The 19,140-nt window shown below is 43.0% G+C and overlaps 2 protein-coding genes across 2 annotated transcripts in view; one reads left to right on the top strand and one right to left on the bottom strand.

Annotated features, from left to right (window-relative positions):
• The window catches only part of RTRAF (RNA transcription, translation and transport factor), a 36,043-nt gene extending 29,993 nt beyond the window's left edge, over positions 1-6,050 (top strand). The window contains exons 7-8 of the mRNA XM_077126758.1: positions 5,566-5,614; positions 5,725-6,050. Coding sequence (XP_076982873.1) covers positions 5,566-5,614; positions 5,725-5,879 — 204 coding nt within the window. The 3' untranslated portion in view covers positions 5,880-6,050. The remainder of the gene's footprint in view (positions 1-5,565; positions 5,615-5,724) is intronic.
• NID2 (nidogen 2) overlaps positions 5,811-19,140 on the bottom strand; it is a 69,144-nt gene continuing 55,814 nt past the window's right edge. The window contains exons 12-20 of the mRNA XM_077126757.1: positions 18,129-18,248; positions 15,731-15,934; positions 14,840-15,009; positions 12,471-12,600; positions 11,850-12,021; positions 9,616-9,773; positions 8,182-8,305; positions 7,187-7,299; positions 5,811-6,861 (exon numbers count right to left, since the gene is read on the bottom strand). Coding sequence (XP_076982872.1) covers positions 6,851-6,861; positions 7,187-7,299; positions 8,182-8,305; positions 9,616-9,773; positions 11,850-12,021; positions 12,471-12,600; positions 14,840-15,009; positions 15,731-15,934; positions 18,129-18,248 — 1,202 coding nt within the window. The 3' untranslated portion in view covers positions 5,811-6,850. The remainder of the gene's footprint in view (positions 6,862-7,186; positions 7,300-8,181; positions 8,306-9,615; positions 9,774-11,849; positions 12,022-12,470; positions 12,601-14,839; positions 15,010-15,730; positions 15,935-18,128; positions 18,249-19,140) is intronic.

Here is a 19,140-nt window from a genome sequence, read left to right as displayed (position 1 = left end):
AGAAAAAGTAAATTGTTTAAGGTCACCTAGTGGAAAAGTGGTTGAGCTCAGGCAATCCATTTTGAGAACCTGTACTCTTACCTTGGTGGGTCCGTGTCTGGATGAGCTGGTAGCTCATCCCAAGGGAAGGGCTGTTTTAGAACGGTTTAAGATTCAGAGTACAGGTGACTGAAACATTATCTTTTTTGGTCCTTTGTAGGTTGTAAATGCTATACCATAACTACCTTTCCCATAAGAAAAAAAAGAATTACTTATTGGGAAGTTTTTAGAGTTTTAGTGCCAGAAATCCAAATATCCCCACAGTCTTATTGACTATGGAGTAGTGTGGAGTATGTCCTCGGGTTGAAAGAAATAGCTGTAGGTGTCTGATACCAGGCCCCACCCTGCCCCTTGAGATCCTTCACTGTCAGCGTGGGCCTCAGACGCAGCTGCCATTCTGGACTCTGGTCCCTCTGTTTTTGCCACTGGCCCCACTATCTTGTCCTCTGATCCTTTGGCAAGGTTGAACAATGTTAAAAGGTTACTAGTCAGAGGATCAATAAAGAAATAGAGAACCTGAATATTACTATAAATGAACTTGACTTAACAGACATTTATAGGACATTACATCCCACAACAGCAGGATACACCTTTTTTTCAAGTGCTCATGGATCATTCTCAAAGATAGACCATATGCTGGGTCACAAAGCAAGTCTTAACAAATTTAAAAAGATTGAAATCATACACAACACTTTCTCGGATCATAAAGGAATGAAGTTGGAAATCAATAATAGGCGGAGTGCCAGAAAATTCATAAATACATGGAGGCTCAACAACACACTCTTAAACAACAAGTGGGTCAAAGAAGAAATTGCAAGAGAAATTAGTAAATACCTAGAGGCAAATGAAAATGAAGACACAACATATCAAAACTTATGGGACGCAGCAAAGGCAGTGCTAAGAGGGAAATTTATTGCCCTAAATGCCTTTATCAGAAAAGAAGAAAAGGCAAAAATGCAGGAATTAACTGTCCACTTGGAAGAACTGGAGAAAGAACAGCAAACTAATCCCAAAGCAAGCAAAAGGAAAGAAATAACAAAGATTAGAGCAGAAATAAATGAAATTGAAAACATGAAAACAATAGAGAAAATCAATAAGACCAGAAGTTGGTTCTATGAGAAAATCAACAAGATTGATGGGCCCTTAGCAAGATTGACAAAAAGAAGAAGAGAGAGGATGCAAATAAATAAGATTAGAAATGAAAGAGGAGACATAACTACTGACCTCACAGAAATAAAGGAGGTAATAACAGGATACTATGAACAACTTTACGCTAATAAATACAACAATTTAGAAGAAATGGACAGGTTCCTGGAAAGACAGGAACAACCAACTTTGACTCAAGAAGAAATAGACGACCTCAACAAACCAATCACAAGTAAAGAGATTGAATTAGTTATTCAAAACCTCCCTAAAAAGAAAAGTCCAGGACCAGACGGCTTCACATGTGAATTCTATCAAACATTCCAGAAAGAATTAGTACCTACTCTCCTCAAACTCTTCAACATAATCGAAGTGGAGGGAAAACTACCTAATTCATTCTATGAAGCCAACATCACCCTCATACCAAAACCAGGCAAAGATATTACAAAAAAAGAAAACTACAGACCAATCTCTCTAATGAATACAGATGCAAAAATCCTCAATAAAATTCTAGCAAATCGTATCCAACAACACATTAAAAGAATTATACATCATGACCAAGTAGGATTCATCCCAGGTATGCAAGGATGGTTCAACATAAGAAAATCAATTAATGTAATACACCATATCAACAAATCAAAGCAGAAAAATCACATGATCATCTCAATTGATGCAGAGAAGGCATTTGACAAGATTCAACATCCTTTCCTGCTGAAAACACTTCAAAAGATAGGAATACAAGGGAACTTCCTTAAAATGATAGAGGGAATATATGAAAAACCCACAGCTAATATCATCCTCAATGGGGAAAAATTGAAAACTTTCCCCCTAAGATCAGGAACAAGACAAGGATGTCCACTATCACCACTATTATTCAACATTGTGTTGGAAGTTCTAGCCAGAGCAATTAGGCAAGAAAAAGAAATACAAGGCATCAAAATTGGAAAGGAAGAAGTAAAACTATCACTGTTTGCAGACGATATGATACTATATGTAGAAAACCCAGAAAAATCCACAACAAAATTACTAGAGCTAATAAATGAGTACAGCAAAGTAGCAGGCTACAAGATCAACATTCAAAAATCTGTAGCTTTTCTATACACTAGTAATGAACAAGCTGAGGTAGAAATCAAGAAACGAATCCCATTTACAATCGCAACTAAAAGAATAAAATACCTAGGAATAAATTTAACCAAAGAGACAAAAAACCTATATAAAGAAAACTACAAAAAACTGTTAAAAGAAATCACAGAAGATCTAAATAGATGGAAGGGCGTACCGTGTTCATGGATTGGAAGACTAAATATAGTTAAGATGTCAATCCTACCTAAATTGATTTACAGATTCAATGCAATACCAATCAAAATCCCAACAACATATTTTTCAGAAATAGAAAAACCAATAAGCAAATTTATCTGGAAGGGCAGGGTACCCCGAATTGCTAAAAACATCTTGAGGAAAAAAAACAAAGCTGGAGGTCTCGCGCTGCCTGACTTTAAGGCATATTATGAAGCCACAGTGGTCAAAACAGCATGGTATTGGCATAAAGATAGATATATCGACCAATGGAATCGAATAGAGTGCTCAGATATAGACCCTCTCATCTATGGACATTTGATCTTTGATAAGGCAGTCAAGCCAACTCACCTGGGACAGAACAGTCTCTTCAATAAATGGTGCCTAGAGAACTGGATATCCATATGCAAAAGAATGAAAGAAGACCCATCTCTCACACCCTATACAAAAGTTAACTCAAAATGGATCAAAGATCTAAACATTAGGTCTAAGACCATAAAACAGTTAGAGGAAAATGTTGGGAGATATCTTATGGATCTTACAACTGGAGGTGGTTTTATGGACCTTAAACCTAAAGCAAGAACACTGAAGAAGGAAATAAATAAATGGGAGCTTCTCAAAATTAAACACTTTTGTGCATCAGAGAACTTCATCAAGAAAGTAGAAAGACAGCCTACACAATGGGAGACAATATTTGGAAATGACATATCAGATAAGGGTCTAGTATCCAGAATTTATAAAGAGATTATTCAACTCAACAACAAAAAGACAGCCAACCCAATTACAAAATGGGAAAAAGACTTAAACAGACACCTACCAGAAGAAGAAATACGGATGGCCAAGAGGCACATGAAGAGATGCTCAATGTCCCTGGCCATTAGAGAAATGCAAATCAAAACCACAATGAGATATCATCTCACACCCACCAGAATGGCCATTATCAACAAAACAGAAAATGACAAGTGCTGGAGAGGATGCGGAGAAAGAGGCACACTTATTCACTGTTGGTGGGAATGTCAAAGGGTGCAACCACTGTGGAAGGCAGTTTGGCGGTTCCTCAAAAAGCTGAATATAGAATTGCCATACGACCCAGCAATACCATTGCTAGGTATCTACTCAAAGGACTTAAGGGCAAAGACACAAACGGACATTTGCACACCAATGTTTATAGCAGCGTTATTTACAATTGCAGAGAGATGGAAACAGCCAAAATCTCCATCAACAGAAGAGTGGCTAAACAAACTGTGGTATATACATACGATGGAATATTATGCAGCTTTAAGACAAGATAAACTTGTGAACCATGTAATAACATGGATGGACCTAGAGAATATTATGCTGAGTGAATCCAGCCAAAAACTAAAGGACAAATACTGTATGGTCCCACTGTTGTGAACGGACATTCGAGAATAAACTTGAAATATGTCATTGGTAACAGAGTTCAGCAGGAGTTAGAAACAGGGTAAGACAATGGGTAATTGAAGCTGAAGGGATACAGATTGTGCAACAGGACTAGATACAAAAACTCAAAAATGGACAGCACAATAATACCTAATTGTAAAGTAATCATGTTAAAATACTGAATGAAGCTGCATCTGAGCTATAGGGTTTTTTTTTGTTTTTGTTTGCTTGTTGGTTTGTTTGTTGTTGTTGTTTTTTACTATTACTACTACTTTTATTTCTTTTCTTTATATTAACATTTTATAGCTTTTTCTGTTGTGTTGCTAGTTCCTCTAAACTGATGCAAATGTACTAAGAAACAATGATCATGCATCTATGTGATGATGTTAAGAATTACTGAGTGCATATGTAGAATGGTATGATTTCTAAATGTTGTGTTAATTTCTTTTTTTTCTTTCCGTTAATAAAAAAAAAAAAAAAAAAAAAAAAAGGTTACTAGTGCCAGGGTAGTATAGTTGCCTCTGAAAGTACTCAGTTTTCTCTTAAAAGTTCTTGTTGGTTCACTAATTATGTATGAATCAGGCCACTGGAAATCAAAGATCAGCTTATTTCAGGCACACTTGAATGGATAGTGAATTGTTCTGGTGTAATTATTTTCATTTATTCAATGGCAAAACAGTTTAGAAGGCAGTGCAAGTAAAGGCATAGCTGGATCTCTTTGTTCTTGTTTGCAAAGTGAAATTTTATTTTCAGTGCTCCAAATCTAAATTTTAGAGCTGTCTTCAAAAAACCATCAGCCTGTAATAATGCAGCGGAGAACCTGACAGTTTGATGTTCTCATACCTAGCATGTGAGGTATGTGATGAATCTCAGGGCTGTCTGTTTCTTGGTGGTTTATTGGCAGACAAAAGGAAACATTGGATCCTCTAATACCAAACTGACATAATTTTGATTACCATTTTTTCATAGCCATTTGTTCCTTATGTAACGTGTACATAATAAGTTATTATTAGCGATTTTAAATGAGATAAAGCCAGGGTAGATTTAATGAATTGGGTAAAAATGCTAAAACTAGTGGCAACTTAGCATTTGTAACACTGAAAATTCAGGTAGTGGATTTTTCTAATGGTAATGATGTCATACAATATAAGCAGCACAAAGTCCGGACCAGCTGTCCTTGTGTATGTGATGTTTATGGTGAAGTCTGTACAGTTTGGCATCATAAAGGTCACAGTCTTTGTAGATATACTATATACTATATACTATATACAGATATAGTATATAGGTGACTATACAGATATAGTATATAGGTGACTAGGTTAGCTAAATGAAACAGATTAGAAAAATAAATTATTCATAGATGATCCAGTAAAAAATCGTGCTAGCTGAAAAGTACAGTTGTATATAATTTAAATAGGCTGCTGCTTGCTAAAGCTAACATGGGTCAACAGCAGTCCTGCTTCCATAGTAGTAGTGATAGAGCACTGTTGCACAAGGATTTTGTCTTGTTTAAAGGAGTACAGTGGTTATGGTGCATCCTTGCATATTTTTCAGGGCCATTCTTTTCTAATTGTAGGAGGAAAAATCCCTCACAAGGTAGATTTAAAACAAAACTCTTAGTATGCTGCAAATTTCAGGGGAGAGAATACTGTTAATTGTGATGTCATTATCTTTTTTTTTTTAAAGGGCTTGCCTGTTGCTTTAGACAAGCATATTCTTGGTTTCGACACAGGAGGTAAGTGGTTTTGTTTTAATTGTTTTTATAGATTTGCTGACTATTTGGGAGTATGAGTGAATAAATGGTCTTACTATAAAAATTAATGATGTGGTGTTTTTATGAAACAGATGCAGTACTAAATGAAGCTGCTCAAATTCTGCGATTGCTGCATATAGAAGAGCTCAGAGAGCTACAGACAAAAATTAATGAAGCCATAGTCGCTGTCCAGGCCATTATTGCTGATCCTAAGACAGACCACAGACTGGGAAAAGTGGGAAGATGAACATTTTAGGGTTTCAGCCTTCTCACCTATTAGTGCAGTTGGGAACCGTGTATACTTCAGGCATGTGTTTGGAAAGTAAATGTCTCATTTTCAAGGGAGGAAATTCCAAAAGATTGACTGTTCTAGAGATTTACCATCACTGTTTTCTTTAATAAAGTTGGGGAATGTGGATTTTTTTGGACTACGTGTTATTGTATATCTGTATAATCGATGCTTCCTCTTTTGTGGTTAAGGTACGTACCAACCCCTAACTTTGTCATAGAGACATACAGATCCTCAAGTCATAAGAAAACAAAATATTTTATTGGAGTAATTTAGCAAATTTAAGAACTCATACATCTTTGGTATTTATAAATGTAGTACTTTCTGGGGTTAATTTAAAGAGGCACTTACAGGATCAGAAAATACAAAATGAATTATTTCTAGCACCTTTTAATATAAATAGAAAAGCACAGAACTCTTTGTTGGGAAACGATAAATAAATTGGTTCTTTCCCGTCAGTTGTGCACAGCCTTCTCTAACTACATCAAGGGTTGGATCTTCAGGATTGTATGTTTACACCGATGTGTGCTTTAGTCTGGCCAGAAAGAATCCATAGCAAAAATCGGATTCAGGTTCTAAACATACTCTAATTGGTTCTGGCTTTAAGAAATCTGACCTTTTAAATATGATACAAATGTATATAAGAAGTTACCTTAATAAAAGCAACAATTAAAATTCTTTTCTTTTTTTTTTAAACTTGTAATAGCAACTTTTGCTTTTAAAAATACAGTAGTAAAGATTGAGGTATGAATTTTTCACAAAATACATTTCATCTTTTTTTTTTTTGTATTAAAAATGTTCATCTTGTATGTCCAGGAATTTCTAACAGGCAATTCCTTTTCACTTTCTTTGCCTTTATTTGCAAGTAGATGTTCTTCAGGGTCAGGATTCTGGTGGTAAACTCCCAAGTCCTCCTTTAGAACGTACATTTACTTTCTTCCTGTAAGGGGAGAGTAAAGTTGTAGGGGGAGTGGCTGAGTATTTTGTAACCCAGAATTGGAACAGCAAGTCCTTCAAAGGGGAAAGACCTCACTGTGCTGACCATCTTCATTTCCCATATAGTCAAGCTAGATCGAGTTAAAGTAGAAGTCTGGCCTCCATGCAAGGGCTGTTCACTTTCTGGTTCAAAGTGGCCTGGCTGGGGCAGACTGTGGGCAGCGTTAGGGGGAACAGCCTGTCTCTGGGCCAGAAACCACAGTCATCATCATCCTGTGTCCTTTCCCACCACGCCAACCCGTGGGAGCACCCGAAGCATGTTCGCTTACCTCCTGGGCAATAGGGGTAGACTGCAGTTATCCCATAGAGGTGTGACCGCTGCTCTGGAAGATACTCATCTGTAAGCTGGCCATCGTCTTTATTCACGGCTATAACCCCATCTCTGGTAACAGAAAGGAAGAATGAATGTATGGACAGTAATTAGATAAGAAACATTTAAGTGGTTAGACAGAAAACAATCTCAGTTTCAATACATAAAATCTTTGGCAGCCCTCTAGAATAAACTTTTAGAGTTAATTTAACCAAATGAATTTTGACTTTGGATACTGAAGATTTATCTAAATCAGTGGTTCTCAAAGTGGTCTCCAATTCAGCATCACAGGGAACCATTTAAAATGCAAATTCTAGGGCAGGCTAGGGTGGCTCAGCAGGTAAGAATGCTTGCCTGCCATGCCAGAGGACCCAGGTTTGATTCTCAGTGCCTGCCCAAGTAAAAAAACAAACAAATAAAATGCAAATTCTCAGGCCCTATCCCAGATCTTAATAAATCAGAAATTCTGGGCTGGGGTCCATCCAGCAATCTGTTTTAATAAGGCCAAAGAGTGTTATTGATGCATGGAAGTTTGAGAAGCATTGGTCTAAATAAATGGTTCTCAGTCCCTTGAAAGTACACCTTAGAATTACTTGAGGATCTGTTAAATGTTCCCCATGGTATCTACGTAATGTACCTCATGGTATTACTTGAAGTACTCTTAATTCTCTGAAGATCAGATTTAGGTGATTGTGCTTCCTTTTTGGATAGTCATTACTAAGCTGCTTTGCCACGTCATGTGTGAGCAGTAACCACTGAATTTTTGGATGAAGTAAAATAGACTAAAAGCAGTAATATTTGAATGGTGTTAACATCTACTAATGACGAAATAACAAAAAAACTTCAATAGAGAATTGAATTACTAAAGTCACATGTTAACTTTTTGTATAACAACTGGTATGTTCTCCAGAACAGTTTGCCTTTTCAGGTCTGTCACGAGAGTGTTGGGCTCACCTCCTCCAGTCTGTGTGATAGAAGTGATTGGCATAGCTCACAATGCTGAAGGGGTAGTTGAGGTTATTTTGAATGACACGCCGTCCAGTTCCATCAGGTAGTGTACATTCCAGTTTTTTGGTTCCTTTTTAAAACATCAGAGAGGGACAATGAGATCCTTTTATACCATGGGGGGTAGTGGGGAGGGAGTGGGGCTCCTTTGCCAAAAACGGTAGGGACAGAAGAGGAAACTATTTTATTCCCACTGTAATCATAAAAATTAGCAATTGTAAAACTGCCGATTGTGTTACTAGTCTTCCAGTTTGTTCAGTAGCATTCTAGTTAATAGAATTCAAATTCAGTTACTTTTTAGAAAAAAAAGTGTTGCATTTACTGAAATCTGGCTAAGTTTCCCTCAAAGTGGGGCATTAGAGAGAAACATTTTATACTTCACCTAAGTTTTTGTTCATAAATTGTAAACATAACACTGGATAAATATTTGCCCTTTGCAAGCGATGTGTGATATCCAGGACACCTTTTAAACAAAATCCTTGAATAGTTTTTAAAGACTATTATTTTCTAGGTAGAAAAAGCCGCAACTTAAATGGAAACATGGCTCATATTTTTCATTGTAGTTTTGACCAATGTAAAAAAGCTAGTCTTGACAATTTTGCAATTGTTAATTCAATTTTCATATTTCTCATGGAGTCATGATTTAAATTTCAAATATTTTTTAAAATTCTGACTGTTATGGACAGCTGAGTTGTAATCATAACCCATCTGCATTATATTCCTTTTTATTAGATTATAAATTATTCGAGAACATTCATTTTCATATTCTTTAAAATAGAACTAGATGTAGTATCCTTTCAGTTGTGCTAATAGTGAAAACACAACAGAGAAACAGATAATTTGGCTATAAATAACCCAAATTTATTGCTGAAGGAAGCCATTCTGCCACATCACTTCAAAGAATAGCCTCAGCATAATAGCATACTAATAACTAACAGCAAAGTAACAGATACTATTTACAAATAAATTCTAACACTGGCAACAAAAAGAGTAACCTCTTGTTTGTTTACCTAAATTTGTGAATTCAACAGTAGCTAATATTTCTTGTTTCTTAAAATGTATGCCAAGAAAAAAAAATGTTATGCCAAGTGCTAGGTAGGAGAAGGACAAAACAACAAAAATGAACATCATACTAGCTTCAAACCTACCAGCTAATTCAACACCAACCACCTCTACCTCACAGGGTTCATTATAAGGATCATAAGATGTTGTTTAAATAAAAGTTTACAGACTAAAGAAAGGAGATTACATGCTGTGCTATTATACATTTAAACCAAAAGATTTAAATGATGGGATTTGGTTTCCTAGTAAAATCTGTTTCCGTGCATACACCCACCGTAGGAAGGAGTTACCTACTAATTAGCCTTCTATCAGAAATATTACCTGCATCTGCCCAGCAGAGCAGTTTGGAGAAGGGATCAAAGGTTAATCCATTCGGTAGTCCAATGTCTTTATTCACCAGAATTCTTCTGTTTTCTCCATCTAAAGATGATGTTTCAATTTTAGGAGCTTCTCGATTCCAGTCTGTCCAGTACAAGTTGCTGTGGATAAAAATCAAGATTGTAAAAGAATAGCTATATATAGCCTGTAGTGGCCACTAAGCCTACAGTGAGCTCTGTGTTCTGGTATTTACAACCTTAAGTGTGAGCTGGATTTAATGATTTGATTCCAGGAAATAAAATGACAGGACTGATTGGGACATCACTTCCAGTATTAGGTTTCATAAACACTGGTTTCTGTATTGGGCCCCTCTCTTGCTCTCTCATGCACTTGGAGGGAAGCTGGATGCCATGCTGCAAGCTATCCTACCAAGAGGCCCGGGTGCTAAGGAACGGATGTCTCTGGCCGACAGCAAGGACACGAGGCCTGCTAACAGCAACGTGTGCCTGCCTGGAAGTGGATTCTCCCAGGTCAAGCCTTGAGATGACAGCAGCCCTGGCCAGTACCTTACTGCCGTCCTGTGAGCGACTCCAAGCCACAGGCACCCTGCTAAGCAAGCCTTGCCCAGATTCCTGACCCACAGAAATTGAGAAATGATAAATATTTGTTTTAAATTGTAAGGTTTGAAATAACTTGTTACACAGCACTAGATGACTAAGACATAGCCATATTCCACTTTTACCTGCATCACATGGTTTTCTCACATGAGTGTCCTGCGGAAGAAGTCATTCTTGTTTAAGTCTCTCAAAATCCTTGCCTCAGACACCCCTGACTCAAGTACCCACAAATCCATTAATTGGTTGAAATCTTAAATTGGATCTCAGGCTTGGGATAGAAAGAAATAGTTCCCAGGAGTGGTTTAGCTATAGGAACCATGGAAGACCTGGGCCAAGGATCTGAGTGGCAAATTGTTCTGTTTCCTTCTTTCAGGGAAAAGGCTGTTTGGTACTTGGTGAAGAGGAAATCTCAGTTGTCCTGTACCTAAGACCCAAGGGTGGGTGCACTGAAGTGAGGCACTTGACCTTTTGTCTTGTTGAAATGTAAAATATTTATTTAGCAAACATATTTGGAAAGCAATATGGTTCCTTTAATTGGAGCTAAGTTTATAGCTTCTAGTTTTACCATTCAGTATCTGTTATGGGAAGAAGCAGGCTCTACTTTAATCTTTACGCTCATGGCCATGATCTGCCTAGAAGTGTGCTTTTTCCTCCAGATTCTGAAGCACATGACAAAGGTATCGCAGCTTCAGCTAAAGTGACAAGAGGAAGTAATGAACTTCCCAAATGTCAGAAAAAGCAAACTTACCAAAGATGCATTTTTTAAGAGTTATCTTGTAGCCAAGTCAGCTGCAATCAAGGAAAATACATCTTCCTCGATGTGTAGAACCCAGCTACAGCGTTCAGAATTTGAGTTTCTGAACTAAAAATTTCTGAGGCAGAATCACTTTGATGAAGATTAAAGGTGAAGGTTTGCTTTATACTGTTGAACGGTTTCTCTGGAATTTCCTTTGGTAGGAACAAGAGTTTCTGTAGGTATAAAAATCCTCTCCGCTTCTAACTAGTATTAGAACACCGACCTCCAGTTGATGAGCTGAGCACTTACCACCGGCAGGAAAGAATTTTCACTTGACTTGTTACAGTGAAACTGAGGCCAGAGAAAGATCACATTGGGTGCTGGGCTTTGGTTACCCTGTCTGGTGGAGGTCAACCGTGCTGAGGCTATAACATGGTTTCCAAACTTGCTACAAGGAGGAGACCTGCTTTCCTTCCAGCTCGTGCTGCTGCCTCGGAGAGGCCTTGCCTGACCCTGAACCCTGATTCACAGCCCTGCAGCCACCCTCCAATACTCTGAGTTCCCTGCATGACATGGCCCAAATATTTTTCAGTTTACATCTTATTTCCTCCTACTAGGATTTAAGGCCCATGAAAGAGCAGACCTTGTCTGCCTGGAGTAGCATCTGACAGTCAGTAAATAAGAAATATATTTGTAGTGGATAATATTTGTTAGTTGATGAACGTGAACTTTTACTCTCATTCTGACCCTTTCCACACTGCCTTTAAGATCTGAGAGCTTCAGATTAGGATGTGCACGTAACAGAAAACTGGGAAAGCCCTGCTCACCCTTGGACTTCACGTCAGGATGTGCATGTAACAGAGAACCGGGAAAGCCCTGCTCACCCTCGGACTGGATCCACAGCAATAGCTCGAGGGTTCACCAGGTCTGTGTAGAAGAGAACCCTGCGCTCGGCACCGTCCAGCCTGGCGCGCTCTATCTTGTCCAGGACACTGTCCGTCCAGTACATTGTGCGACGGAAGTGGTCGATGACAAGTCCTTCGGGGCTTATCAGGCCTGCGAGTAAAGCAGAGGCAGGACTGGAACATTTGCAGTGTAGGAAAGACAAGCTGGAAGTATTTGAACAGTGTTTAAAAAAAAAAAAAAGTCCCAAGAATCAGGTTAATTAGAGGAAATTACTGATTTTCTTAGTCACCTCTAGTTTCTTCTAGACTAGCAGAACCGCCAGCCTGACAGCACCAGGCAGCCACAGTGCTGGGGCAGGGAACACGCACTCTATGTCCTGAGCTCTTGCTCTGAGCTCAGAGGTCTCCATTGCCTTCTTTCTCATCCTTACGTTTGAACATGTTTGTTTACAGAGTGGCTGTCTAGTACAGCTCAATAGAGTGACTTAGCATCTCGCTGTCAGATGAAAACAGGGAGACTTGGGCATAAAAGGCAAGAACTTGAATTTGAATTTAGTCAAGTCAAATGAAATGTGAAGCTTCTGTTGTGTGACTGCTGACCTGAGTTAATGACCGTCTCTGGCTCTGCTCCTGGTTCCAGACTGGCACGGCTGATTGTTCGTCCAGCAACATCTGTCCAGTACACCATCCTCTCCCGGCAGTCGTAGTCAATTCCCACAACTATGGAGCCCTTCATGGACCGAAACAGATTTCATGGAAGAAACAGAACTTGAATTTCACCTGTGTTCATGCTCAGCAGCCTCCATCGTGTGGCCACGTGAGCACCGACCATGTGCTGTGGCCTTGTGGGCAGCTGAGCAGGGCTCAGAAGTGGGGGCTGGGCGGCCAACTTCTGGGGGTCACAGCCAGGGCCCCACTTACTAGCTGTGTGACTTCAGGCACTTCACCTCTCCAGGCCTTGGTTTCCTCATTTGCAAAATGGTTGCTATTTCATATGGTTGCTACAAAAATTGGTGTCAGTGTAAAAGATCCTTTATTATTATATTTAATGAGTAATTAGTAACCAGAAAGCCCTCAATAGGTTCTCATACCGTTGGCAATAAAAACGAAAGGGATTTCACGAGAACAAAATCAGTCCCTTTAGTAATTAGAGGACAAAAGTTAGTCTGAGCAAAACAGGTCCTTAATATTTCATTGAGCAAATGATCCCTTTCACATGTTATCAGCACCTTTATGAAAGAGGCTTTCTAAAATTTGCCAATATATGCCAAAAAAATCTATCCTCTTCCCCTTATGATAACATAGATCTCTCCTCTACCTGAGGGCAATAATCCTCACCCCACCCCCATTTCTTACTACAGGATGTTCTTGGGTTGTACTCTTGTAAAAAATAAGTATAATTTGGTGAATTAAGGAACTGGGGAATGGTGGTTGCTCAGCTTCTGATTAGGGAGATGACTTCCCTCATTGCAGAGAAGTTCTAGACAAATGACAAAGTCTTTCTAAAAATGCTAAATCTGAGTTCTTTTTTTCCCCACTGCTTCACTCAGTTTCCCACCCAGACTCCCGCAGGTGTGCACAGCCGTCTGCAAGGCCATCTGACCGTTCTCGAGGCCCCCTGACACAGCCTCCTGGCACCCGGCTCACCTTGGGCCTCAGGGAGAGTAGGGAGTGAAAAGACCGTTCAAATTTTGGAAAGGGGGTTAATTCCTGGGGGGCCTGAAGGTCAATTACAATCTCAGTTGAAAATTGAAATGAAGTCTTCCTCCTGCCCAGACGAGTATCTTCCCTACGGGCTTCCATGAACTCAGGGGTCCTGAGCGTCCACCAACTTGACGGATTTGAGGCTTTATTAACCTATTAGTTCACCGAGTTCAACGTTTATTGGAGAAAAACGTACCAGCTCAAGTAAATTTCTCCAAAGATGTGCTTATAACCCAAGTCCAATTTCTCTTTAGGTGCCGCCAGCAGCACTCCACCCCATCAGGGGCCCTTCATAAACAGCTAAGCTGCCTGACAGCAGACTAGAAGAAAGCAATGGTTAACTCAAGTCTGGCAATTCCTTAGTTTCTAACTTCTACAGGAAAGTTTTCAAGATGGTATGTTAGTGTTTGCTGGGGGAGAAACCTCGAGTCTTAGGAAAAGACATCTCTTTCTGAATATTGGCTGCTTCTGAACTTTTTTGGAACCTGATTAGTTCCTTAACAGAAGCAAATAAAACCATTAACTCTGTTCATGGGCTGTTCTTTCTCATTGCTTAGCAAGTACCCGGGGCATGAAGTTTAGAAATGGAATCTGTTTTCTGTTTAAGTGCCAGTGGGATACCCGTCAGGTGAGCCCCTCTCATCTTCCCCCGGCTAAGAGAAGAAATTCTCTCTAAAATGTGCCACCTTGGCACTAGGGGCTGGTTCAGGAGGTGGCAACCACCCCCTGGGACAGCTCAACCCTTTCCTCTGCTGGCATCATGCTCTCCCTAGAGCATAAAGGAGAGAGGTTGACCAGTTATAGAAACAAAAGAGGAGGGAAGGGAACTGCCACAGTGAGGCAGTCACTGCTGGATTCTGATTGATTGATCACCACATGGGGTTTCTCAACGTCACAGAAACCACACTCTTAGCTGGCCATCCCTTCGTTTTTACTGCCATGGTCTGGAGTCTCTTTGGGGACTCTGATCTGTCTATTCTCCCTCGGACCACTGCACTGCTTCCAGAGCCTGACAACGCTCATTCCTTTCCCCACACTCGAAGCCCATGAACCCACTGGAGAGGGCAGCCTTCGTCTGACGCTCCTAACCACAGAGTCCCACTCTCTGTAGGGGGCGTGGGGCCCGTGAGGATGGACTATGGCCTGGAGACCTGCATGCCTTCTACCCACTGCATGGCCTGGCCCCGGGAGGGGAGCTCGCTGCGCCGTCGGGCAGCCCCCGCCCTGCCCCTGCCTCACTCCCCCCGCCTGGGCGTCCACTTTACATGCAGTGACAACAGGGTCTTGGCTGCGTCCTTCTGAAAGCCGGTGCCGTTGAGAGGCAGATGGCCAATCTGCTGGCCCTGGGCATAGAGCAAGAAGGTGCCCACAGATGGAGGGGTCACGTCAGGACGGGGGGTTGGCCGAGCCGTGGGTGGGGTGACCGTGGGAATACCTGCAGCGAGAAGAAGTGGAGGGGCGTGAGGGTGAGCGAAGAAAGGGCACGAGGGTGAGGCGTGTGCAGGACAGAAGCCACCTGCCCACACCCCACAGCCACTGAGGACATCAGGGGCTCCTCACCCTAGACAGAGGCGCTCCAGATGGTCTTTAAAGAGATTCTAATTTTTAGGTATTTAAAAAAGGTTTAATTACGTAAATGCTGCCAACTACTGGGGAGGAAAATAACAAAACGCTTCCCCCAGAGCAAAGCAGGGCCTTGTGTTTTGGGGAGTTGTTGCTTTTAAAGGGGAAACCACAGCCAGCATTGGTTGGTGTCTCTTGGGGAAGGGGAGTAAACCCATGCTCAAGTGAACCCCAGATGTTCTGATTGCAGAAACTGCTCATGAAAAATCCAAATATTAAATCCCAGTTGGGACCCCATGTGGACTAGGTAATTAATCAAAAGAGCAAATGAGCACAAAGCTGGTGACATTCCATTAGGACCCCGGCAGCCACAATTCTGCCGAGAAAGCAGGGGTTGTGTGAGGCTGCGCCCAGCGCTCAGTGCCACCCGGCTGGGCGCCGAAGGCTCCCGGGTCTGGGGAAGGCCCCACGTAGTACCAGGGACTCACTTGTTAGGCCTGCGGGTCCCTCCCCTTCCCGCCTCCCGGGACGGGCCCTTCCCGCGAGAAGCCCCGGGTGCAGCCAAGGAGGCCGGGCCGGCCGGGGGCGCTTACATGCGGGTGCGGTGCCGGGCGCCTCTCGGCCGTCCTGGTCCACGCACCAGCAGAAGTCGCTCTTGCCGTGGCACTGCAGCGGCGCGAAGTAGCCGCGCGCATCACAGCGCGGCACGAACTGGTCGTCCCGGGGCGCGCCGCCGTACAGCTCCAGCAGGCTGGCCCGCCAGCGCTCGCACACCGTCGCGGGCCTCCGGGTGGGCTCTGCGCGGAACGGGGAGCCGCTGGCCGGGTGCACGCACGCCCGCCCGCCCCGAACCCGGCCGCCCGGCCCAGCGCCTGGGCGACGCCGAAGGCGATTCCGGGCTTGTCCTCCTCGCCGCCAGCTCGGACCTGCCCTGAGGGCCGCCTCGAGATGTCCGGTGCGCACCGTGGACAGCCGCGGCCGCGGCCTGCTTCGTGGCCCCCAGCGCCTGACGCCGCCAGCCTCCCGGGGCAGGACAAGCCCGGCTGCGGCGAGCGCGCGTGGACACAGCGGAGGCGGCGGCGCGCACCGCCTGATGCCTGCAACCCTGCTGCCTCTCCCGCCTCTCCCGCTGGACCCTGCTGCGCGGGCTGCCGCTCCCTGCCACGCTGCCCCCCAACTCCGGCGCCTCCTCCCCGCACAGCTCACCGGACGCGTGCCCCCCCGCCCCATCTAGCAGCAAAGACAACCTAAACTTTCACTTTCAACCACAACCGCATCCACACATCACTGCTATTAGCTACACTCGCTATAACGTGCTTTCACGATTTCCATCCATTTCTAAACATTTACCGCCAACCTTATTACATGTTCTGCACAAATTAGGCACCAGCTTCACATTCTCCGCCCTCATTCTACCTTCTGGTGACCTCTGTTCTAGGTATTAACTCCATGAGTTGGCTAATTATAGTTAGTTTACGTTAGTGAGATCATACAGTATTTGTCCTTTTCTGTCTGACTTATTTCACTCAACATATTGTCCTCAGGGTTCGCCCACAAAGTTACATGTGCCTCGACTTCATTTCTTCCCACAGCTGCACACAGCCCATCATCTGAGCACATCACATTGCCTATCCCTTCACCAGCTGGCGGGCACCTGAGTTTCTTCCATCTTTTGCAGTTGTGAATAATGCCACTGTGCACGCTGGTCTGCAGGTGTCTGCTCGTGCCCCTGCTTCCATTCTCGTGAGTGTACACCTGGCAGGGGCTGCCGGCTCGTATGGTAGGTAGTTCTCTGTTTAGCTTCCTGAGGAACTGCTGGTGTCTGCCACAGCAGCTGCACTGTTCTACATTCCCACAAATGTGAATAACTGTTCCTATTTCTCTACATCCCCTATAATACTTGGGTTTCTTTTTTTTAATAATACCATTCTAGAGTATGTGAAATGATATCTCAGTTTTAATTTGAGTTTCTCTAATAGCTAATGATGGTGAACATCTGCAAGAGGGGTTCTGCAAGGCTCCTCTCCCAGCTGGCTCACCAGGGGAGGGAGGCGGGCTGCAGCCACGTGGGTCGGGCACACGGAGCTTCCCAACCGTCAGGGTCCACGCCCTGGCAGAAGCCTGTGCCGCAGTGGCCCTGAAGGGGCAGGGAGCTGCCCTGCTCACGGCACTGGGGGATGTGGGGCTGGGAGCCAGGACAGGTAGCCAGGGTCCTGAACAACCAGGGTACTGATGCTCACAGGGTTTCGGCCCTGAGACAGAGTCTTCCAGAACGAGGCAGAGGGAGCCATGAAGAGACAAAAGGCATTGTAACCCACCCACTTTTACCATCCAACCTTGGAGAATTTTGAAAACAGCATGGCATGGGAAAATAGCAATGCACTGTAATTCTGGAGTCCTGAACTCCTATTTCAGCTCCGTCTCTGTCTGGTCTTTCCCTGATTCTCATTGTTTATACCCTTTAAAAACCACAGCTGACTGCCCCTCCCTCTGCCCAAAGGACCCTAGTGCCCTCTAGGGAAATGAACATCAACCCCAGCTTCCAACCAAACAGCTCAAGAGACTGGGGAACAAAATCAAAACCCTACTCATCCCCTGAGGGCCACAGTTCAAACCTGACAAGCTCCAGGCCAATGAGACAACGTGCTGGCCAGCTCCCCCCACAGCAGCCGCCACGGGGACTAAGGCTAAGCTCACTAGTGATATGGCCCCACTTTCCTGAGCTCTACCCCAAGGCTTCATCTAACACGTGCTCACTGAGGAAATGCAGATGCCGAGGTCAGTTAACCAGAGCTGCTACCATGTAGAAGGATGGACGGCGCATCCCTGGGTTTCCCTGAAACTAGGCAGCAGGCGGTAACTGAGGAAAAATTGCAGAGCCCAGATAATCTACCACAAAAGGCCTCAGACCTATATAAACAGAGAGGGCTGAAGTGCCAGAGCAAAGTACCACCGAAGGAGCAGGAACCTAATCTGACTTTCAAACCTTACCAGGCAGGCACTGAAGTCCATCTCCATGATATCCAGCTTGGCAGTGGCAGGAGAAGGAACCAGGAGTGTTGTAGCAGGTGGCCGCGGGATGACATCTGTTTTCTGAGCATTCATCAACATCTGCAGAGATGAGGGACAGAGACAGAGTAGAGGACGGAAGGAAGGGACTGAATGGCTTCTGCACACCGCCTGTGCTACTACACGGTCTCACAACACACGGGACAACGATGAGTTGTCCACTCCAGAGGTCCTGCTTGAAATGGGCTCAGAAGACCTTTGGGCATCAACAGAAAAAGGCTGACTTAAAGGCAAGCTTAGCAGACAGCAGTGAGGAACATGTGAGGTACCCCACTAGACTGAGAAGGGTTGGTGTAGAAGTCAAACGTGTGGGTCACTAGCAGAAAAAAACAACCTGGGACATGGTTCTAAGGCATTTTTCATCACAGTGAATTCCAGGAAGCTAACCTTCAAACAAATCTTTAGACTAGAAATCGTTCATTCTTTTTCAGTTCTGCTACAGTAAAGATAAACTCAAGTAACAATAGTTTTCTTTTCCTTTCCTTGTTGGCACCATCTCTGCACAGCACTCATTTACAGGGACAAGGGGCCAGGGTCCAAACACTTTTTCACCTAAGCTGGAAGCACATTTAGTTGTGTGCAGTCACAACCCCACTCTCTAGAACCCTCGATCAACCAGAAATTTTCTTTACTTTCTACTTTAAGAAAAGTACAAGAAAAATATGGTCAGGGCTTTGAAACCACATATAAAAATCTAAATTTATCAGGCTTATCGTACAAACAATTCAGGTTTCCACATGCCACATTGTACCATGAGGACTCATTTTTATAATATTCCTGAGAAAAGCAAGATCTTGAAACTTCATATAAAAGACAAGCAATACTACTTTTGCTTGCTGAACTCGGCAGCTACCAGCAATAGAAGGCACCCCCGAAGTTCTCCAAGCAGAACTGTTAGAATCGAAGCTCAAGTAGTGAAATGAGCTGTCTTAAG

This window comes from Tamandua tetradactyla, chromosome 14 (genome assembly GCF_023851605.1).
Source record: "Tamandua tetradactyla isolate mTamTet1 chromosome 14, mTamTet1.pri, whole genome shotgun sequence".
Taxonomy (NCBI): Eukaryota; Metazoa; Chordata; class Mammalia; order Pilosa; family Myrmecophagidae; genus Tamandua; species Tamandua tetradactyla.
The sequence above is the reverse complement of the archived record's forward strand: the minus strand, read 5'-3'. Positions and strand labels throughout refer to the sequence as shown.